This window comes from Equus caballus, chromosome 21, assembly GCF_041296265.1.
Source record: "Equus caballus isolate H_3958 breed thoroughbred chromosome 21, TB-T2T, whole genome shotgun sequence".
In the NCBI taxonomy this organism is placed as follows: Eukaryota; Metazoa; Chordata; class Mammalia; order Perissodactyla; family Equidae; genus Equus; species Equus caballus.
The window spans coordinates 17,595,292-17,617,951 of record NC_091704.1 but is presented as its reverse complement, the minus strand read 5'-3'; the positions used below and the strand labels follow the sequence as shown (position 1 = coordinate 17,617,951).

Genomic DNA, 22,660 nt, shown 5'->3' with positions numbered 1-22,660 from the left:
CTGGGCTCAGTTCCCTGGAGAGTGAGGATCCAGGGGTACTGATACAGGTTTTGCCTGGGCTCCCTGCTCTGATTTTTAACCCACTAGATGCTCTTGCTGCTCCCAGCCCTTTCCCAGGACCAGAGAGGCACTGTGCTGGGCTCTGGCTTCTCCGCTCAGCTTGGGTTTGGCAGCCTCCTAGGGGACAGTGCAGCTGGCAGCTGTAGGCAGAGTGTCCTCCCTGTGCCTGCTTTCATTTCTCCCAGGCAGTCCCATCTGCCTCGTGCTTCTGTGTTGACTACCCAACTTGTTCTCCCCGGTGATTGTGGGGGGCGGCAGGACCCCAATAGCTTGGAGAAGGGGAAGGTCTCGGGCTGCGCCTCACCCAGGCTGGTCATTTCTAGCCTCCCCCAGTGACCAGGGACTCTGATGAAACCACAGTCCTCCAAGGCACCTTTTCTCCTCCTTGTGTGAAAACGTGCAAAGCCAAGCATTCAGACATCTGTCCCTGGGCCTGGCTGGGCCTCAGAGACACCCGCAGGCTTGTCCTCCGTGGGTGGGAGTGTTGATGGGTGGGTGGCTCTCCTGGAGAGCGTTTTAGCAAAACATACCAAGAGCCATAAAAATGTTCAGAGCCTTTGACCCACTTCTGGGAAGCTGGCCGAAGAAAACTGTCGCCAGCATGGAAAAGCCTGCACGCAGTGACATCTGTTTATGCTTCAGAGAAACTGTAATCGGCAACAGCGTCCAACAAAGGAGAAGCGTTCGAGTAAATCCCCACATAGCCACTCAGTGGAGTATTACTCATCCATTAGAAAGTGCTCCCTGTGGAGGCTGCTGTGACGTGGAGTCCCCTTAGAACCCAGTGATCGTGAAAACAGTGGCTGCTGTGCCAGCCACACAGCTGCACAAGCAAGTGCTGGACCAGGGTGCTTGGGGAGGCGGGGAGGTGCCGGCTTCAGGGTGGGAGCTGAGCTCCTTCAAGCACCCTGAGGGCAGAGGCTTTTTACATCCATCTTTGCAAACAGTCTTGGAGACAAGCTCAGCCTTTGTTAACCAACAGGAACAGGGCTGGCTGGTCACAGGGAAGGTGGGCTCAGCCTACAGCACCCTTCACCCAGCACCTCCAGCCTCAGCTGACTGCCGTAGGAGCGGCAGCTCTGAGATGGGACGTCTTAGTTCGTTGGGGCTGCTGTGACGGAATACCATAGACTACGTGGCTGATAAATGGCAGGTGTTTACTCATCACAGTTCCTGGAGACTGGGAAGTCCAAGATCAAGGCACCGCCAGATTGGATGTCTAGTGAGACGTCCAATCCTGGTTCATAGGATGGCATCTTTTTGCTGTGTTACCGTGTGGCGAGGGGGTGAGGGAACTCTCTGGAGCCTCTTTTATAAGGGGACTAATCCTTCTCAAAGGCTCCCCCTCCTAATACACTCATGTTGGGGCTTAAGATGTAACATGAGGGTCCGGCTCCGTGGCCGAGTGGTTGAATTCGCGCACTCTGCTGCGGTGGCCCAGGGTTCGGATCCTGGGCGCGGACATGGCACCGCTCATCAGGCCACATTGAGGCGGTGGCCCACATCCCACAACTAGAAGAACCTGCAACTAAGACATACAACTGTGTACAGGGGGGCTTTGGGGTGATAAAGCAGAAAAAAAAAAAAAAAGATTGGCAACAGTTGTTAGCCCAGGTGCCAATCTTTAAAAAAAAAAAAAGGATGTAACATGAATTTTGGGATGACAGAAACCTTCAATCTGTAGCAGTAGGAGGCTGTGATGGGGTCTTGGGAATACAGTGGTAGCCCCTCTTTTTGGAGCCAACCTGGCCTCCAGCACCTGTAAGATGTGTGCGTCTGGACCAGCTACCCTGGCTTTTCCCAGGGTCACTGCCCTGGTGTGCAAGGGACCTGGGGGGTGGGGTGCTGTCCTCTTTCTCCTTCCATGTCTCCCTGTGTGCCTCTGTGTCTCTTCTCCCCTCCCCCTATCAAATGCTTTCAGGAACGTCTGCCTCTCCCGGGCTTCCTGCAAGGTGATGCTGGCTCTGTCTTGCAGGTGGCCAACGTGAATGCCAAGGACAGCACATGCACACTGAAGGACTGTGTGTATAAGGACGTGCAGAAGGACTGGCCTGGCTACTCGGAGGGGGACCAGCAGCTACTGAAGCGAATGCTCATCCGGTAACCTCGCCTCCCCATCTTCTGTCTCTGGGCGTGTCCCCCACCCCTGGGCCTGGGGCAGACCTCATCCCAAGGACCCTGGGGTGGCCTCATCTGGTCCCGAAGGCCGTGGGGCCTGCGAGCAGGATGAAGGGGTCTGTGGAGACAGGCCATCTTCCCCACTGCCTGGGTGGCCCACTGGGAGTTGGTGGGGTAGAGGGTGTGAACACCAGAATGCTGGGACAGAAGGCCTCAGTCCACCCAGACCACTTGCACTGCTTCTTCCTAGCAAGCTTCTACCCCAGACGGTGCCTCCCTACAGGCTTCTGCTGAAGGCCTCTGCCTTCTTAGAAAGAACTTCTCAAGAATGTGAAGCAGAGAAAAACAAAGCAAAATAAAACTCCCCCCAGACGTGATTAAGCAGCGTTTATTAAACGTGTCCCCTCTCAGATGAATTGTGACCTGAGGTCAGGAGGGGCCTCAGTGGCTCTGGGGAGAAGTGATTAAGTAGGCACCTGGCTCAGGCAAGCAATTAATGATTTCCCTCCCTGCCGATGCCTGCCTGGGGCGTACTGGCTCTGAAGTGCAGCCTGTTCAGAGCAGGCTGATAGGCTAATTAGTCCTTAAGTGATTTCTCAGGGCCTTGGAGCTATTTATGAAGGTTATTTTTTTAAGTTCAGCTGTTTAAAGCAGTAATTGCATCTGGAAAGTATAGCTAAATTGAGCCACTCAAGCTGAACCTCAAGTTCCTCCTCGTCCCTGTGAGTGCTCACCTGCTGGCCCGAGGTGACTCCTCTGGCTGGCCATTTCTGGGTGTTTGGGGAGGCTGACAGGAGATGGTCTCGGCAGAAGACTCCCCTTCCCCAGTGTCCCCTCCCTGGGGTCTTCTGTTGCCCAGCTAAACATTTCTCAGGTGGGCATGGTCACCTCCTACAGGTGTTTTCATCCATCACACATTTTTTGGCAAAGGTTCCAGTGTTGAAATGATCTACTGCACCCACCCAGGTGCTCTGAGGTGGCGAGGGGCACTCCAGGGGCCTGGAGAGGCTGCTCCCATCCTTCCTTCCTCAGCCTCTCACTAAGTGCCCCTTGATCTCAGACCCCAAGTGAGCAGCCGTTGTGCATGTTTGTGTGTGGTGGGGGGTGGGGGAGTGTTAGGAAACAGCGCCTGGGCTGAAGGTTGAGGGGTGTCGGGTGGGTGGTTCCTGGAGCCATGTGCTCGGGAGCTCAGTGCAGTTCCAGGCTCACATTTTCTCCCTTGCGCTCTGCTGAGTGAGCTGCTGGGCTCGTGCAAGCCTGAGGGCACTTGGGCCAGCGCTGTGCTCCTCTTTGTCGGCCTTGCTGGAAACCACTCAGGATGCTGGCAGTACTTCTGCCCTTGGAATCTCCAAGTGGTTGGTGTGCCGAGGTCAGAGTCAACATCCCTGACGCCACACCCACACAGAAGGTCACCCTCAGCGCAGTCTGCACAGCTTTTCTTCTTGTTTTGGTTGCTTCCTCCCTGAAGACAGCCCCATTTAGAGCAGTTCTGGAAGCTGCAGCCTCACGGCAAGAAGGACAAACGGGGCCTTGGGGTGTTGCCATTGTTACAGGCGGGCTTAGGGACCACTGTCACCCCAGGAGCTGTGCTGCCTCCTTTCCCTCCTCCTAGTTCTAAGCTCATCCCTGAGTGAAACGCACCCATGCTCCCAGGCTCTGCCGGGCCTGTGGCTTCACTCTGGGCAGACACCCACTCCATTGTCAGCCGAGTTTCTTTTGGTGCTTCCTCAGCACTTCTAGTCCCCACTGTGTAGCTGCTCAGGCCTGGCCCAGCCCAGGCAGTGTCTGTGGGCATCCCATTGCAGGGTGAGGCCTCAGTGACCATGCCTGGCCCCAGTCCCCCCGACCTGCCCGTGTCCAGGGCCCAGCCTGGACAGCCTGAGCGCAGTCTCCATCCAGCTCACACCCATCTTGCTTTCCCTGGAGTTGGTGGTAACCCTCTTGGCTGCGTGGTTGCTCTCTCTGCTCAGTGTCCTTTGTCCTTCACAGCTAACCCTGAGCTCCCCCTGGTTGTCCTACTGCCTCCTGTCACTTTGAATGGATGGGTGGGTCCTGCAGGTTCCACGGGAGCTGCTGCCCTCTCTTTCGTAGTGTCTCTCTGAGGAAAGTGCTTTGGGAGGTCCGCTGGCCACGTCTTGACGCCTGGGCGGCAGTCACACGGACCGGCAGTTGGCCAAGTCTAGACTTGCAGATCCAAAGGAACTTTTCCTCCACGTTGAAGCCTGGCCTCAGGGAAGTCCTGGAGGCTCCCAACCTGGCCTTGTGCGCCTCTGCACTGTCACAGGCTGGCCTGGCGGTGCTCCCGGGCAGTGCCGCAGCCCGCATGTCTGAGAACTCGCCCCATCCTTCCTGTTCCAGGCAGTCATGAAGAGGCCTTCACTGGCCTCCCTCGCGCTTCCTCTGATGCTGCCACTGGGGGCTGTGCTCCTGGGGCCGCTCACTGTTGACTTCCTGTCGTCATTTCTCTCTCACTCTTTTTTTGTATTTTTGGGAGATTTCTTCAGCTTCTCCCATTGTCTCTTTTTTGCCATTACTTCTAGTTCTCAAGCATCTTTCCTCTTGACTTTTTGTAGCATCGTATTCTTATTCCAATGGGAGTGATGCTGGTTTTAATCTACTCTCTCTAAAGATAGTTTTAAAAAATAGCAGCTTTATTGAGACCAATTCGTATAACAGAAATCTTTTAAGCCCTCACTCATTTAAAGTGAACAATTTAGTGGTATTTAGTACATTGACAATGTGTACAACCAGCACCTCTATTTACTTCTAGAAGATTCACCCCAAAACAAAACCCCACGTTAGCAGTCAGTCCCCATCCCCTGTCGCTCCAGGTCCTGACAACCACTAATCTGCTGCTGTCTCTATAGATTTGCCTCTCTGGGCGTGTCACATAAATGGGATTGTAGAGTACGTGGCCCTTTGTGTCAGGCTTCTCTCACTCAGCATGATACTGTCAAGATTCATCCACGCTGTAGCACGGGTCAGAGCTCCGTTCCCTTTTATGGCTGGGTAATAGTCCACCATGTGTGTTGGACCACGTTTTGTTTATTCTTTTGTCTGTTGATGGACACCTGGGTTGTTTTCACCTTTTGGCCGTGGTGACTAGTACAAGGATTTGTGTGGCTATAGATTTTCACTTCTCTCCCATACATACCAGGGAGTGGCATTGCTGAGCCACATGGTAATCCTGTGTGTAACTTTGAAGAACGGCCAGACTCTCTTCATCGGCAGCTGCAGCATTTTACATTCCCACCAGCAGTGCGCAAAAGTTCCCGTTTGTTCACATCCTCACCAACACTTGTTGTTTTTCTTTTTTTTCTTCTAGTGGGTATGAGGTGGTATCTCATTGTGGTTTTCATTTGGATTTCCCTAATGACTAATGATGATGAGCATCTTTTCAAGTGCTTATTGGATTTTATATATCTTCTTTGGAGAAATATCTGTTGAAATCATTGTCTTTCTGGGGATATTAAGGCTGGTGTTTTGTTGTGGATTTAAAGTTTTCATCCCCTTATAGTCTCTCTCCTTTCAAATGCATTTTCCCATCTGTCTATTTTGGGATCTGACATTGGTTGCCTCGAAGCCCGGGTGCAGCCTTTCAGGACTTGCCTCTGGGCAGCTCAGCTTCCTCAGGAAGTCTGCTGTGCTACTTCCGAAGCTGCCACGGGATTTCTTCTCCTGAGGCTACACCTCTGTCCATCGTGTCTTCCGCGTGTGGCCCGAGCAACTTCCCGGCCACCTGGAGAAGGCCTGTGCTCGTTCACTCCTGGACGTGCTGTGGGCTCCCTTCCCTGCAGCCCCACTGCAGACCAGCACCAGTGCAGAGCTGCAGGGGGACAGCCCTGCAGGTGCCCCTTCTTTGAGGTCCCAGGGCTCCCACCCCCAGGCCTGTGGGGCTCTGCAGCCTGGAACTCGGTTTTCTTGGATCCTGTAAGACAGTCACCAGTTGTACTTCTGCTTTCAGAAATGTTGTCTCTCTCTTTTTCCCTGTCTCTTTCATGCCTTTTAGTGAGGGCTTGAAAGAGAGTGCACGTAAACACCTGTCCTTGATTTTCCATCTGTAGCCGGAAGCACTGGTTGCTGGCATGTGGCTGGACAGTGCACCCGCTCTGCCTTGGGCACTGTGCTGCCCTGGCTAGTGCCTGCATGTTGTGGGCACTCCTCCCATGACTCTCCTTGCGCTTCAGGCCACCGTGGAGGGGAGAACATCAGTGGTCTGGAGTACAGCCACTGGTCAGGGAGGTGGCCTCTGCTTTTTGCTGGTTAGAGCAGTGGAGATATGGCCCCAGACCTCAGCCTTCCTGCAGGGTGGGGAGGGCCCTTGGCAGCATGCCAATGTGGGGCCAGCTGCCTGGGCTCCCATGACACTTGCAGCCTCAGGGAATATGAGAGGCAAATTGGAGAGGGACCCCAAGCCGGGGTCACTATCAGGGCCTCTGTTTGCCCAGGGGTTAGGGAGTCTCTTCCCTCATCTCTGGCTGCATCGTTATGCTCGGGTTCAAGCGGGCCTCAGGTGGGAGGGCAGGGGCTACCCCTGCCATCCTCAAGGAGGTGCTGTGGCCTGGACTTCCAGGAAGGCAGGTGCTGAATCCTGGAGGACTTCCTGACACAGGCCAGGTCATCTCAGTCCTTTTCTACATTCTCTAAAGTTTCTGAAAGGAGCATTATTGTTGGGATGAACAGTGTTTTTGAAAGGAGGGGCCAGCACCCCACTGTCTCTCATTTGCCTAGGGAAACAACATGGACCTTGAGTCTCTGGTCAGTTTTACATGGGTCCATGGTAACGGGGGTCTAGATGAGTGTGGTGGTCCTGCCAGCAGTGAGGCTGCGGCCACAGGGCAGCTGTGACTGAACCTGGGGTGGGATGTGCTCAGGCTGCTCTCTGCCCACCAGGCCCTGACGCACCCATCGTGCTCAGCCCTGCTGTGGCTCAGCGGGCCCGTGGGCCCTTCCCAAACCACTAGTTGTGGGTGGGTCAGCGTGGTGTCAATGCAGAGACCAGTGGGCGTGGGTGCACCCCATGGGATGCTGCTTCAGAGCCCCTCAACCTACTCTGCTTCTCCTTTGCAGGAAGCTGTGCCAGCCACAGAGCGCAGGTGGCCTCCCTGGAGACCCTGCTGCTGCCAGCCCTCTGGGTGAGCATGGGAGCTCATCCTCACCCCCTCAGGTAGGAGCTGCCAATGTGGGTATGATAGCACGGTGGTGGTGAGGGAGGTGTCGAGGGAGGGTGGGTCTCACCTGGAGCCGTGGGTATGACCTGACCTTGGTGCCTGGGGAGCCCATTCGACCCTTGGCTCAGAGCTGGGAAGATTTCTTCAATGAGTGACCAGCTGGCTGGCTTCCCGCAAGCGGTGGGTCCCGGGTCTGGGGCCTGGGTGTGGTTCCCTGGGATACCTCTTGGTGGTGTGGCCAAGGGAGGGCAGCCTGCTGGACTGCCCTGAGCCTCATGTCTGTACAGTGGGTTCCTGCCTCCCAGGGCTGTCGTGAAATCAGTTGTGCTGGCTGAGGCCCGGGCTGGTGCCCAGTTAGTCCCCGTGAGCAGTGGCTGCTGCTATTTTCATCAGTGGTCAGGAAGGGTGCTTGGGAGAGCCTCACTGGCGGGGGCGGGGGGGGTGTGGCTCCCGCCTGGCTCTGGCTAGGGGGAGCTCAGCCATGCCCCCCTCACCATTGCTTAAGCTATTTGGTGAAAGCTGTCTCCCTGCCTACCTGTGTGCTTTGACTTCTGAGTCCCACGTCCCTGGCCCCCAACTCGCCAGTCCCTCTCTTCCTTCCTCCTCCTCTGCCTTGGAGGCACCCAGTCCACATCCATGGCCTTGAAACCCCCCATGCACACTATGCTGTGGGGCCAACATGGGGCCAAAGGGCCTTACTTCACCCACATCCCCACCACTGCCCCCTGGGCCTGGACCACCTGGCCCAATCCTGGCTCCCCTCCTGTGGTCTGGCCATGCCTCACAGGCTCGGTCTTCTCATCTTTGAAAAGGGGATGTGGCTCACTCCATTTCACAGGGTTGCCATGGGGATCCAGATAGTTAGGGGTCTGAGGATGACAGTCACGGCCTGTGGGGCTGCCCTGTGTCCCTCAGACTGGGCTCTCTCACTGTTGCCATTGTCTGGGGAAGATGCTGAGCACAGTGCTGTTTTAGACTAATCCCTAGAGATGGCCCTTAAGGGCTGGAGCCTGGCCTGCTGATGACCTGACTGCCCTTCCTCTGCTCTGTCACCTTTGGGCCCAGCTGAGCTCCAGGAGTCCCCTGCCTGGCTGGTGTCCGGGCGCCACCATGTGGCCCGAGCGGGCCTTGCATGCGGGCGCTTGCTTTCCTCAAGACCTGGGGCTGCCTGGCCTCTCTCAGCTCAGGGCTGGCCTTTTGCTGCCCATCCGCTCTCTGGAGCACATCAGTAGCTCTGGGCACAGGCTACCCTCTGAAATTGTCTCCCTTCCTCGCAGAAACGGCCACAGCCTCCTGATTTCATCGACCCCCTGGCCAACAAGAAACCCAGGATATCGCACTTCACTCAGAGAATTCAGCCCGCAGTCAATGGGAAGCTGAGCACACCCCACAGCCGTGAGCCCCTGCTGCCTACCCCGGGCCTGCCGCCCAGCACAGACTCCCACCTGCCCCCGCGGCTGGAGCCCCCTCGGGCCCATGACCCCCTGGCTGATGTCAGCAATGATCTGGGCCACAGTGGCCGGGACTGTGAGCATGGGGATGTGGCCACCCTGGCCCCAACTGAGCGCCTCAGCCTGCCCCTGCTGATGGACTGTGCCCAGCCCAGCAGGCCCCACAGTGGCTCCTTGCGCAGCAAGTCAAAGAAGAAGTCCAAGAAGCACAAAGACAAGGAGAGGGCGGCTGAGGACAGGCCCCAGGCCCAGCCGCCAGACCATGTGCCTGGCCCCCTTGGAGCCCCGCCAGATGTCCCGGGTAGGTGCCGAGAGGCAGGCCCAGGGGCAGGAGGCTCTGCAGGCGGGCACTGCTAGGAGCTGGAGCACCGGCCCCATGCCCACCCTGACTCCCCAGGGTACGAGGGGGCTGTACCACCCCATGAGCCCCAACTTTGCCTCACCCTGCGCATTTGGGCCCCTTGCACCCTGTGTTCTTGCATCCGATTGTCTGCGAATGCCCTGGCTATCTTGGCCCCGGAGCCTCCTGCAGTCCTGCTGTGTGCCAGGCTGGCGCTGGGGGCTTGGAACCTGATGGGGCTGAGGCTCACAGGAGAGGACAGCGCACAGGGAGAGGAATGAGTGCAGGCTGCAGCTCTGGCAGCAGGATGGACCCAGACACTGAGAAGGGAGTAGGGTGGGGTGGGGGCTGCAGAGGAATAAGCTTTTCAGCCAGTGGAGAAAGGGTTTGGAAGGTGGGGGCCACAAGGAGGTGGGAGACTGTCTGTAGAACAGCCTGTGGTAAGAGCTGGAACGAGGTCACACAGTGAGTGGGGAAGGCGGAAGTCAAGAGACCTGAGATGGCAGCCACAGTGAGGGGGGTACCAGGCTGGCTGGGGCTGTGCACTGAACGGGGAGACCTTTGCGGGGCCAGGGCTGCTGGGGAGGCATATGGACAGGCTAGACTGGTAGTGGAGATGGGGGTCATCACCCCCAGAACCTGGGCCACCCCTAGTTTACAGCCCTGGGAACCTGAGCTGAATGTCTCTCGTGGCTCTAGCTTAACGTAATTAGCATGATGAAGCAACAGAGGCGCAGCTGTGCCTGCCATGTGGGGGCCTGGGCTGCGGCGTGGGGCCTGGGCAGCTTGGCCGTGTCACCTCGTGCAGCTTTCAGGCTCTTTCCCCAGGAGGGTCCTGAGCATGGGGCATTTCTGAATCAGGGTGGAGCTGCTCCTTAAGTCTTTGTAATGAATTGCTCCACTGCCCCGCAGAAAGGCCATGCCAGCCCCTGCTCTGGCTGAGGACAGGTCCTGGTGTAATGTGGCCGACCGGGTCAGTCCTCAGTTCCTCTCAGCCCTACTGTCCACCAGGCTTCCCAGTGTCTGTGGCTAGGCCAAGGGGGAGAAGGAGGCCTGGTTCCCTGAGTGCCCCCTCTAATCTGAGTCCTGCCTGGGGAGACAGGCCCTGAGCAGGCTCAGCCGGGCAGCATGTTCTGTCCCATAGGGCAGAAGTGAAACGTCATGTGTGTGCTTCTGGCGGGGCCCTGGGAAGGAGGAACACTGTAAGGCAGGGGGATAGGGTGGGGCCAGGAGGGTGCTGCCCAGACCAGCCCCAGGCCTGGGGCTCAGACGCCTTTGGATCAAGCCCAGTGTGCATCAGCCCTGGGCAGCTTATCCCCAGGCAAAGGTGAGAAAGTGAGGTTTGGGATCAGGCAAAGCGGAGAGTAGATGGCCCAAGGAAAAGAAAAAGGACATCTGTTGAGGCACCAGAAGCTCCGCCTGGCACCACGTGATCTGTCTTAAGCAGCATGTCTCAGGCAGCTCAAATGATGATAATGGGTGGACGCAAAGCTCCCTGGTGCCTGCCTAGAGGCCCCCATCCTGCTGCTGCGGCTTCTTCCGAGGTGGGGGCTGCGGTGTGCCAGGCTGAGCTCAGGCCCGCTGATCCCAGGTGAAGGCACACGAGCAGGAAACCCCTGCCTCTGTGTGACAGTGGCGTTGTTCTCTGCACACCCCTACTTGCTGCAGAAGGCTCCAGGTCATCACATGTCCCTGGAGCAGAGGGACAGGCATCATTGTAACCCACCCTTCTGCGTGGCACTGTCCTCTAGTCTGGCCCTGTTGTCCCAGCCCTGCCCCGTGATTGCCTCTGACCCCAACAGGTGCTACCAAGTGATGACATCACTTCTATGTTGGGGGAAGAGGCCATCTGGATAAAGTCCTGAGGGGATAAAAACTAGATTGCAGTTTGGGCAGGCTAGGGACATCCTCCAGCTCCACTGTCAGATGGCTGGGGCGTGGCCCTTGGTGCCTCTAGCCTGGCTCTGTTCTGGGGCTTCCCCTTGGAGCCTGTGGCCTGGCATCCAGGGGGAAGAAGGAGAATTGGTGGGGCTCAGACCAGGGACGGGAACCCACAGGGACCTCGACGCCATCAGCAGTGAGAGGTGCGGGCAGGAGCTGGGGCCTTCTCTGGTGGCCATCCATCTTCGTCCTGTGAGGCTGGAGAGTGGGGCAGCCGAGGGACTTGGCCAGCCAGGGGTCACCTGTTTTCTGCTTGGTGACCTTTTACACGAGGTCAGCTGAGGCAGCAAAGGCTCTGGATGGGACCAGCTCTGGATGAGTTGCCCAGGCTTTGGCCCACAATTAACCTGTCCTTTCAGTTGCTGGCTGAAAACGTGTCCACAGCACCACCTGGGCACCCTGTGCTCTGCACAGCTGTGGTTCAGGGACACATGCCCCCGCCACCATATGCTCGCTTACCACCTCTCCCACGGGTGGGCCCCCAGGTGGCTCGACAGCACTTGCCCCATGCTCACACCTTTGGTGTCCTGGCTCCCCCTGGGTGGCCTGGCTCCCTCTCCACACAGCCTCCCCCTCTGCCATCCCTCTGTGTCCTTCAGACGAGGGAGCGTGAACCTGTTCAGATCCTGCCTGGTGGACGCAGGAGGTGTGGACTCAGCAGATCCGCATTTGCTCTTTGTAGGTTTAAATGGGGCCTGCAGCAGCTCAAGCGTCCCCACATCCACCTCAGAGACCCCCGACTACCTGCTGTGAGTACTTCCCTTTTCGGCTGCTCCTCCCACCTGTGGGTTAGCAGAGGCAGAGCTGACTCCAGGTGCATTTGTGTCCCCAATCGCCCAGCCTATTCGAGGTCGGGGCAGCTTCCTGGGTGGGCCGGCCGCATGCTTTGGGCACTCTGGCCTCTGCTTTGGCCCCCTGAGCCCCGCCGGCCCCTCTCTCCCCAGGAAATACGCCACCATCTCCTCCTCAGAGCAGCGCCAGAGCTACAAGAATGACTTCAATGCCGAGTATAGTGAGTACCGCGACCTGCACGCCCGCATCGAGCAGATCACACGGCGCTTCACGCAGCTCGACGCCCAGCTCCGGCAGCTGTCCCAGGGCTCCGAGGAGTACGAGGTAGAGCCCCGCCCGCGGTGGGCGCTGCTGGCACCCGCACACCTGCTCCGTCGTGTTCTGGGCCGAGGGCCCTGCTGACTGCTCCTTCCCCCAGCATGGTTCAGGCCTGTCCCGGGGGCTCTGCGGGCTTGAGGCCTGGCTCCACCTCAGCAGCAATGAGGCCAGTTGTGACTAACTCTGCAGGTGGGAGGTGACCCATGTGGCTCAGGGAGCACAGGGCCGAGGCACAGGGGTCCCCACCTGTGAGAACATCTAGGGTCCTCTCGAGGCCACTACCCACATCACAGGGGACACTTCGGCCCCCTGCCAGGAGAGGCAGGGCCAGACTGCATCCCACGGCCCATCAGTGCCATCACAGCCACAGTGGGAGGTGGGAGGGGATGGAGGGTCCCTGTGGTCCCCCGCCTGTACTAGGAGTCCCTCATCCTCTGGCCGAGGGCACACAGGCTTCCCAAGCCGTCCTGTGTGGTTCACTGCAGGGGGAGGGCCTCCACCCTTGGTCACTAGCCCTGGGACACCAGCCTCCTCCTTGTCCTACTGTTCAGAGCTGGTTACCTGATTAATCGGGGTATCGGGGTCTCTCTCTCATGGCAAAGGCCATTTTGTTTTCCAGAGGAGGGCTCACGGTTGGAGGAACGGTGAGTGTTCTGAGCCTCTGAGCCGAACAAGCTCCCAGGGCATCCTCGTCCTCCCTCCTTGCAGCCGTGTGGATGTCCCTCACCTCCCCCTGCACCCCAGGTGGTCGGGGGCCTCTGTGCTTGGCCTGGAACAGTGGACAGGGAAGGAGGCCGGCCCACCGCTCTTTGCCTCCTCCCAAGGCTCCACCGGGCCCTCCCACTGCACAGGCCTCGTGCTTTGACCCTGAAGCTGGGCCCCTGCCCCTCACTCCCCTGGCCCAGCTTCCTCCTCTGCTTCCTGCCTTGTTCATGCCCCCCAGCCGGCCCCTCCTCTGTACTTCGTCAGCTTCCCTCACGCCATCCTGAGGCCATTGTCCCCAGAGGCCATTGTCCCGAGGCAGATGGTGATCCTGCAGGTCACAGGTTATCAGGGAGAAGGGGCCACTCAGTTGAGGTTTCTCGCAGGCGAGGGCATTGTTTGCTTTCTCTTTTGTTTTTTCCAGACTACTCGTGGGCAGATTTTGCAGGAATATCGAAAAATCAAAAAGGTGAGTCTCCCTGCTCTTGTGGGGTGGGGTGAGAAGCAGCTGCGGCAAGGCGAGCAGTGCCAGAAAGTCTGCGCAGGGAGGGAGGAAGGGCCTCGTGGGCTGAGGTCTTGGGTCCGCAGAGCAGCGCCCCCCTGCCCCTCCCATTTACAGCCGAGGGCTGAGCCTGTCCCTGAGCTTGCGTGCAGCCCCCAACTGGGCACCTCTGCACCCCTCAACTCTCCCCCTGCTTGGTGGGTGCAGTCCCCAGGCCCTTTCCAGCAAAGCTCCTTCCGAGGTGCAGGGGAGGAGCTGGTCCCCGCCCCCAGCCTGGCCCCATCTGTCTTCAGCCCTGCGCTGGCAGAAACGCCCAGCCTCAGGCTCACTGAGGGTCTCCTGTGAGGTGGTTCCATGATCTTAGCTCTTGTTCCTGAAGGCCACGAGCTCTGGGTTTACCACATGTGTGCCCCGTGTGCCTGCGTGGTTCCCTGCCAGCGAGTCCCCAGCCCGGTGCAGAAGTTTCATGACTAATCTCACTTCTGACTCTCATCCTGGCTGTGACCGTGTTTCCCAGGGTGGGGCTGGGGTGCCTGTAAGCAGGGGGAGCAAAAGCCAGGTGGCCAGTTGGGCCAGGGGCTCCACACAGGGCAGCTTGAGTTGGCACCGGGCTCCCAGCCACCGCTGGCCACACTCAGACGTGCTCACACTGCCGCCCTCTTGCAGACCAACACCAACTACAGCCAGGAGAAGCACCGCTGTGAGTACCTGCACAGCAAGCTGGCCCACATCAAGAGGCTCATCGCCGAGTATGACCAGCGGCAGCTGCAGGCCTGGCCCTAGCCCGAGACCGCAGGGCAGGAGGTCCGCTCCACTGGCCAGGCCAGCTCTTCTCCCTGGGCTGACCTTTCTGGATGGCGGGGAGCTGGGGTCAGGGGAGCTAAAGACGGGAAAAAAGAGATTTATTTAAAAAAATAAACACAAGGAAGACAGGTTCATCTGAGCCAGCAACGCCGGTTTTCAGGGGAGCCCCTGCAGACCTGGTGCTCACAGGTCACAGATCCAGGTGGGGTGTCTCGGCCCCCACTCCTCCTGAGCAGCCCCCGCCCAGGATGGGCTCCCCAAGAAGCCCACCTCCTTGCAGGCCGAAGCCCAAGGGGCTTCAGCTTCCTCTCGCCGGAAGACTTGGAGGCCGGCCTGCCTGCCTTTTCTGGTTTTATACAAAGACAGCCACTTTTAGCTACTGCTTATGAGACTGGAGTCTATTTTTATACAAAAGAGAAAGCATCTTTTTTCTAAACCTGTGCCTCCCTCCCTGGACACTAGGGTCTAGATGCCGCCCTGTGTCCTTTCTGCAGTATTACAGATGCCATCAGAAAGTTCGGCGTTGTTGGTGCGAGCTCCAAGGAGAGAACCCGTGTGTGGTGGGTGGGCCGCGTCTCCCCTGCTGGTCTCATGCTGGGTGCCTGGACAGGCCCTTCCCTGCAGCACCTGCCTCTCCTTCCTCCCCCTTGCTCCGAGGGGTCTCTGCGCTACGGGCTTGGGTGGGGCAGCTCCCAGGTCTATTCGGAGAACCCAGCTGGCCCCCGAGCAGCTGCTGGGAGCCGGCCAGAGTGGAGCCCGAGGCGCTCCCGGCTTGCCCTGCTATTTCAGACCCTCAGCTGTCGGGGCCGCTGGGCTTTTCTGTGTTACAAGCCTGCGCTCTGCAGCAGCGCTGTCGGGTTTTAGTTTATGACGTTCTCAATTTTCCCCTTTGCTGCTGCTTTTCATTTCGCACTGTTGAGACTGTGTGGTCTCCATGCTATTGACCTCGCTCCATCCCTCAGTCCACTTGTGGGTTCTGGGGTTGTCTTAGCAGAGCCACTGCGGGGTTTGCACTCAGGGAGGGGCTGGGGGTTGATGGGGTTGGGGGCACCCCCCGAAAGTGAGCTCAGAAAAGGCACCTGGTCCTCCTGTTCTGGGGGTCACGGGTTCCGTGGACACCCCAATTGCTGCTTAGTCGCTGTGCCTAGTCTATTATCCCCCAAAGCGTCAGGGGGCCATGCGTGCGTGTGTGCGTGCCTGTGTGAGTGAGAGAGAGGGGCCCTGCCAGGGCATGTTGGAGGCTGAGGCGTGTGTTCACATTCAGGGCCATGTTCAGTAAAACACCAGTGAGGGTGCAGTGGCTGCGGCCTGCAGCCCTGAGGTCACAGGGGCATCGCTGCTGCCAGCGGTAGTGAGGCAGGGAGAGCGGGAACGCTCCCATGGAGTGAGTTATCTGTGCAGAGCTGTGGGGGTCTCCTCATGGCTTCCCAAAGAGCAGGCGCCCTCGTGGAGGGGACCTGCACAGTGCCCCCTCACCCTGAAGTCTCTCTCTGCAGGCCCCCTGGGGTGCCTGGAGCACCGGAAACGACCCTTCATGTTTCCCTAGCTGTCATTTTGTTTTTCGTTTGGAGAGTGAGGGAAGGGCGGTGCGGACACTGGGTTGCATATGGGGACTTCTGGCCCAGCCGTGCGGGCGCGGTGGGGATCATCTGAGGAGGCCCTCTGCTCTGGAACCAGTTCAAGGGACTCTCAGCTGATTTCCTTTTTGTTGTTGTTTTCTTGTTGTTTCTTGTTTTTTCCTCCTTTTAAGGAATTATGAAGCTAAGAAAAGTTCTGTGCTTTAGGGGTTGATGGACAAAAGTTCTAGCTGATTAAATATGGTCTAACTTATTGATACTGTGTTTTTTTTTCCTTTTAATATTGTACTGTGGAGAAAAACTATTTTGAGCCATGGAGTTGGTGTTTACAAGAACTTTTCACTTTTGCCAAAATGTTCCAATTGAAAGGCATCCACATCTTCAGTTTCCTAATATTTTCTTAAAAGACCTAGTGTCCTTTTTGTACACTAAACAGGTGAATGCTGATTTTTTTCAACCTATAATAAATGTCACTGAGCCGAACCTAGCAGCCTAGGCTGCCTGGGTGCGTGTGTGTCTGTCACAGTTTGGGGGGTGGGCCAGGGTCAGGAGGCCACTTGGCCCCACGTGACCATAGTGAGTGGGGCAGGGGTGGGGCACGGGCTGGGACAAGGCAGAGAAGACGTCCTGGACAGCCTGCCAGAGCTGCTGCCCAGGAACGAGGCTGGCAGGTGGAGGTTATCCTGACCAAGGTGGCGGCAGGCCCTGCAGGTGACAGGGCAGGAGGCCAGACCCCGTGATCACAGGTAGGAAACGGCAGAGAGGCTGGGGAGGCGGAGGCAATGGGGAGCTTCGGTGGGGGTGTGAGCGGGGCAGGACCCCAGTGTGGACAAGGTGGGCTGAGCCAGCAGGGGCATCCCCAGCCTCCCACAGCACCGGAGCTCACAGCAGTGGGGCCACAGGCGAGGGGTGTGCCCTTATTTAGGGGGAAATGGGCTTTGACTGACTGATGGAAACAGTGGTGAGTAACCACACTGTCATTCATTGTTCATTCCAACTAGGCCAACAGGCAGGGACTGGGGTATCCCCTGTGTCCCTCATGAGGCTACAGCACTGAGGCCCGGTGCAGCCCCTCAGGCCCAGACACCAGCAGGGATGGCCGTCATTGCCCTGTGTTCCAGGTGAGCAGCCAAAGGCAGGGGGTAGGTCCTGCCCTCTAGGGACACAGGGAGAGTGGGCATTTATTTTAGGAAGGAAAAACAGACAAAGAGTAAGACCTGGATTGAAGGAGTCCAGGGGTCGGGGGCTGTGGGCCTTAGCCTCCCTGGCAGCCGCACTGGCTAGCGGCCTTGGTCTGAGGCAGCCCAGGAATTTGAGGGCTGCAGGATGCGAGGTCCAGCAGTGGACCCTGCTCCTGAGGTGGCCTGGCTCTGCTGTTTCCATGGGATAACATCTTTGTCCACACACTTGGGGCCCAGGGCCAAAACCTGCCTCCCTTGGACCCTGCATGATTCAGCCTTGCCCTGCCCACCCGCCTCCCCTGTCCTCCATTAGCCTCAGCCGCAGCCCTCACACTACCTGGCAGTGCCGTGGCCATCGCCCCTTCAGTGCACCGTGGATACAGGTGGCTCCCTGATTGTCCTTCCTGAGCAGAGGACACCACGTGTCCAGCCTCCTGAGGCCCAGAAGGGTCTTCCCATGCTCATGAAGTGTACCATGGCCGAGGGGCTTGGGGCTGCCCACCCGCTCCACTTGCTGGACAATATCTCCAATTGTCATCCTGTCAACACCTGGATCCCACAGCGCCTCCTGTGCAACGGGCTCCACCTGGGCACGGGCACTCAGCAGTGATCAAGACAGCCCTGTCCTCAGGAGCTTGTTGTCTGGTGGGGGCAGGTGTCCCAGCAGCACACTCAGCCCATGTCACACACCCAGGCCGTCCCTACAGTTGCCTTTATAGCACCAACGAACTGTCAGGAATAGAAGCCACCTGAGGCCAGGTCCCTCCCAGCTGCCCCCCAGCACTGCTCTCCAGGGAGCCCACCTAGGCCCGCTCTCTGCCCCCCCCCTGCCCCCACTCTTGCTGCACCTCCCCCAGACTGCCCTGTGAATGCTGGAGTTCCCAGCGCTGGGTCTTGGGGCCTTTCTCATCTCTGCACACATTGCTGTGACATCACTTGTGGCCTGGTGGTGCACGCTTCCTCCACGGTCCCCTGACACCAACTGGATGTCAATTCCCAGTGCTCGCATCAGACTTCACAGGTTAAGGGGCTCAGTACCACATGACTGCCCCCCACTTCAGACACTAGCCACAAGTCTCTGCCCACTCATACTTCTGACCACCCAGTTGTATATGGGGGGTTCCCATGACTCGTTCCTCCGTTTGGTAATAGCTGGAATGGCTCACAGTGCTCAGGAAAACACTTCAACGGCCAAATGGAGGAGACGCAGAGGGCAGGCTGTGAGGAACGGAGCGGGGCTTCCATGCCTTCTACAGGTGTGCTGCCCTTACCGGGCCCCCTGTGTTCACCACCCCCCTGCTGTTCAGGAGTGTTGATGAGGTGCTGTTAGGTAGGTGTGATTGAGTCCATCACTGGCTGTTGGTGTCTAAACTCAATCTCCAGCCAGGAACGGGACAAAACCTGAATATTTATTATACCATAGTCCTGAGAGTCTGCCCTGGTCCCCAAACTGCCTGCCTCCCTCTGCTGTTGCTGCCTTTTCATCTGCCCCTGAACCCACTTGCCCGGGTTTTCGCCTGGGCAGCTCTTGCTACTCTTAATAGAAAATGTCTTCATATCTCAAGACACCTTCCAGCAGCCACCTCCTCCAGGCAGCCTGCACTGCCCAGCCCTGCCTCTGCGTTCCCTCTGGCTGGGGGTGCCCCAGTCCACTTCGGACTCCCCCACGCTGGAGCCCCCGCCTCCCAAGGCCAGGCCCTGAGCACGTTTTCTATGAACGTTTCCAACTGTCCACCTTTTGGGCCGGCTCCAGTGATGGAAACTTTCCAGCCGAGGAGGCCGCTTGTTTTGGAAAGTTCCTGGGGGAGCCGCCCCACCCGCCGGGTTCCCACGCTCCTTATCACTGGGCGCTAGGGGGGCGCCGTGCTGGGCCGGCCTAGTTCCTCCCCAGCTGGCGGCCTCGGCCCTGCCCACCCCTTCCCGTCCTCACCGAACAGTCCCCTCTCCATCCTGGCCTTGCCAGGCCCTCCTGATACAGGTGGGGAAACCCCCTCTGTGTGAACCTGTTGGAGGTGGGAGTGCCTGGCACTACTGCTCAGGAAGGGGGAGCAGGCTGGGCTGGAGAAGTGTCTGTTTTCCGGTCCGAATCCTGGCTTAGTCCTCTGCCTCAGTTTCCCCAGGGGCCCCCGTAGGCCCGGCCTCCCTGCCCAGTTCCACCTCCTGCCTTGTGGTTGCAGCCTGTAGCTCACTTGCAGCCTTAATGTCCTCTTTTGTAAGGTGAGAATAAAAGGACTGAGGTGCGAAGTGAATCAAGGCGCGCCGTGCGGGCCGTGGCCTGCGGCCCACATGTTGGCCTGGCCGAGACTGGCGGGGCGGGGACCAGATACCCACTGTGATTTGGGGCTGCTGGGCCTCGAACCCGAGTCCTAGCCGGCGCGCCCTTCACCCCGCGTGCCCCGCCCCCCGGCGCCGGCGGACGAGGGGCGGGGCGGGGGCGGGGCGGCGGCTCTTTTCTCTGGAGTTCGCGCGTCCGGACCACTCGCCGTCCGCCGCCGTCCGAGCCCGCTCCGCGCTGGTGAGTGCGGCCCCGGGCGGGGTCCGGGGGCCTCGGGGACCGAAGTCGCTTCTGCCCGGCCGGCTCTCGCATCCCCGCTGACCTCCTGCTAACCCCGCGCCCCCAGCTCGCCGCGATGAAGGCCGCAGCCGAGTTCGTGGTCGAGAGCCCGGACGTGGTCTACGGCCCCGAGGCCATCGAGGCACAGTACGAGTACAGGACGACAGGCGTCAGCCGCGAGGGCGGTGTCCTCAAGGTGGGCGAGGGACGGAGGGGGGCCGTGGGGATGGGGGAACTGGGGAGCCGTGAGGGGTTGGGGATTGCCCCACGTCTGCAACCCCGACCCTGCAGTGAGGGAGAAAGGGCCTGGGACCCGGGACTCATTGCGCCGCCCTTCCCCAGGTGCGCCCCACGTCCACGCGCTTCACCTTCCGGACCGCCCGGCAGGTGCCCCGGCTCGGGGTCATGCTTGTCGGCTGGGGCGGGAACAACGGCTCCACGCTCACCGCCGCCGTGCTGGCCAACCGACTGCGTCTGTCCTGGCCCACGCGCACCGGCCGCAAGGTGGGGGGTCGGGCGGGGCTCCGCCGGAGTCCGTGCGGGAGGGGGAGGGGCCTCCAGGGGCGGGGCTCCGTGGAGGAGGGAGGCCACAGGGGGCGGGGTTCCTGCGGGGCGGTGCCTGGCTGCCGGCGGACTCCTGGGGGGGTCTCGCGGGGGCGGAGCCTAAGGTATCCGCAGGCTCCGGGGAGGGACGTCTGGAGGGGGAGCGGCTTCCGCCCGGGCTTGGATCGCAGAGCTGAGGCGCCCCAAAGTAGGGCGGAGCTTGAGGGTGCCGTGCGGGCCATGGCCGGCTGGTGGCCTACGCCACGCCCACCCCTCGCCCCGCCCCGCCTGCCGCCCCCCAGGAGGCCAACTACTACGGCTCGCTGACGCAGGCGAGCACCGTTAGCCTGGGCCTGGACGCCGAGGGCCAGGAGGTGTTCGTGCCTTTCAGCGCACTGCTGCCCATGGTGGCGCCCAACGACCTCGTGTTCGACGGTGGGCAGTGCCCTGGGCCAAGGGTGGGGCGGGAGGTAGGGCCTGGAGGGGCCCAGGGTCCCGGCTGGGCCTAGCTTGAGGGTCCCCCCTAGGCTGGGACATATCGTCGCTGAATCTGGCCGAGGCGATGCGGCGCGCGCAGGTGCTGGACTGGGGGCTGCAGGAGCAACTGTGGCCACACATGGAGCCCTTACGCCCACGCCCCTCCATCTACATCCCCGAGTTCATCGCCGCTAACCAGAGTGTGCGCGCCGACAACCTCATCCCAGGCACGCGAGCGCAGCAGGTGTGGCCCCACCCAAGTCCCTTATCCCCTGCCACTTGTCCCCCTCCCTGCCACCTGTTAATTCCTATTTGCTCCCCTGTTATGTGGGGGACCTGTACAACCTCACCCTTCCTCCATCCCCTCAGCTGGAGCAGATCCGCAGAGACATCTGCGACTTCCGGTCCAAGGCTGGGCTGGACAAAGTCATTGTGTTGTGGACAGCAAACACGGAGCGCTTCTGCGAAGTGGTCCCGGGCCTCAATGACACCGCTGAGAACCTGCTGCGCACCATCGAGGTGAGTGTGCCCAGGGGTGGCACAGGGTTGGGGCTAGCCCCCAAGGACCTCTCTGGGCTGATGGCCCACCTGCACCCACAGGTGGGCCTCGAGGTGTCGCCCTCCACGCTCTTCGCCGTGGCCAGCATCTTGGAAGGCTGTGCCTTCCTCAACGGGTCCCCACAGAACACACTAGTGCCTGGTGCCCTTGAGCTCGCATGGCAGCGCCGCGTCTTTGTGGGCGGAGACGACTTCAAGTCCGGCCAGACCAAGGTCAAGTCCGTGCTTGTGGACTTCCTTATCGGCTCCGGCCTGAAGGTGTGTGGGACTAGGGGATGTGTGACTCGGGAAGGGGCGGGTCTGGATCCCAAGCACCACCAGACTTGTGTGTTGCAAGGCCTGCAGTGCCAGTCAGGCCCCTGTTCCTGCAGACCATGTCCATCGTGAGCTACAACCACCTAGGCAACAATGATGGGCAAAACCTGTCAGCACCGCCCCAGTTCCGCTCCAAGGAGGTGTCCAAGAGCAGTGTGGTGGATGACATGGTGCAGAGCAACCCAGTGCTCTACGCACCCGGCGAGGAGCCCAACCACTGCGTGCGTGGGGCACGGGCGGGATGGGGGGGTGGGCGGGGCTCCCGGCAGAGGCGGACAGGGACCCCTGTGACCTCCTGCTGCCTCCCAGGTGGTCATCAAGTACGTGCCCTATGTGGGCGACAGCAAGCGTGCACTGGATGAGTACACATCGGAGCTCATGATGGGCGGCACCAACACGCTGGTGCTGCATAACACATGTGAGGTATGGGGCTCGCCCAGGGCAGAGTGGGGCTGCCCTCCAGCCCCACCTCCCTCCTGACCCACTGGCCCTGCAGGACTCTCTCCTGGCTGCACCCATCATGCTGGATCTGGTACTGCTGACAGAACTGTGCCAGCGTGTGAGCTTCTGCACCGACGCTGACCCGGAGCCACAGAGCTTCCACCCAGTGCTGTCGCTGCTCAGCTTTCTCTTCAAGGCACCGCTGGTGCCACCAGGCAGCCCCGTGGTCAATGCACTCTTCCGCCAGCGCAGCTGCATCGAGAACATCCTAAGGTGCGCCCCGGCCCTGGGGTCCCCACCGTGGCCCAGATGTCCACTCAAGGGGCTGTGCACTGGGCCTAGGGATTGGAGGCTGCAGGGGCACGAGCCTCAGGGTCTGACTGTTGAGCCCCAACCCGTTCCCCAGGGCCTGCGTGGGGCTCCCGCCGCAGAACCACATGCTTCTGGAGCACAAGATGGAGCGCCCCTGCCTCAGGCAAGGCCAGCCTGTGGCCCCTGCCTATGCTGGGCCTTGCAAGAAGGGGTCAGCCCCGACTGCCCCCAACGGCTGTGTCGGTGATGCCAATGGTCATACAAAGGCCGAGGCACCCCAGATGCTCACCACCTGAGCCCTAGCCACACACCTCCCCCATGACTCCTGCCCCCTTGCGCTTCAGGACCCGAACCTCCCAGGCCCAGCCCGAAACAATAAAGCCAGTGCACCGTCTGTAGCGCCTCCGGGTTCTTGGTGCCTGCGATCTAACCACCCCCCCCACCTCAGCCCTAGCTGCCTGTTTCACCTGGTTAGATTCCTACCTACCCTTCAAAACTTGTCC

At 59.7% G+C, this 22,660-nt stretch overlaps 2 protein-coding genes across 3 annotated transcripts in view; both read left to right on the top strand.

The window, feature by feature from the left end:
• The window catches only part of ELL (elongation factor for RNA polymerase II), a 72,211-nt gene extending 55,952 nt beyond the window's left edge, over positions 1–16,259 (top strand). The window contains exons 6-12 of the mRNA XM_023625493.2: positions 2,036–2,160; positions 7,249–7,345; positions 8,627–9,101; positions 11,764–11,830; positions 12,026–12,197; positions 13,318–13,362; positions 14,062–16,259. Of these exons, the coding sequence (XP_023481261.1) occupies positions 2,036–2,160; positions 7,249–7,345; positions 8,627–9,101; positions 11,764–11,830; positions 12,026–12,197; positions 13,318–13,362; positions 14,062–14,178 (1,098 nt within the window). The 3' untranslated portion in view covers positions 14,179–16,259. The remainder of the gene's footprint in view (positions 1–2,035; positions 2,161–7,248; positions 7,346–8,626; positions 9,102–11,763; positions 11,831–12,025; positions 12,198–13,317; positions 13,363–14,061) is intronic.
• Positions 14,694–22,551, top strand: ISYNA1 (inositol-3-phosphate synthase 1). Of its 2 annotated transcripts, XM_070246661.1 has the most exons (12): positions 14,694–16,522; positions 16,778–16,897; positions 19,579–19,707; positions 19,854–20,015; positions 20,357–20,489; positions 20,582–20,775; positions 20,901–21,050; positions 21,132–21,347; positions 21,461–21,625; positions 21,714–21,827; positions 21,901–22,118; positions 22,252–22,551. In XM_070246661.1, the coding sequence occupies exons 3-12, from the start codon at positions 19,588–19,590 to the stop codon at positions 22,451–22,453; spliced, it is 1,674 nt and encodes a 557-aa protein (XP_070102762.1). In that variant the 5' UTR covers positions 14,694–16,522; positions 16,778–16,897; positions 19,579–19,587; the 3' UTR covers positions 22,454–22,551. The 2 variants fall into 2 exon arrangements, with proteins under 2 accessions (XP_070102762.1, XP_070102761.1); XM_070246660.1 differs by lacking the exons at positions 14,694–16,522; positions 16,778–16,897 and adding an exon at positions 19,348–19,472.
• The last annotated feature ends 109 nt before the right edge of the window (positions 22,552–22,660 follow it).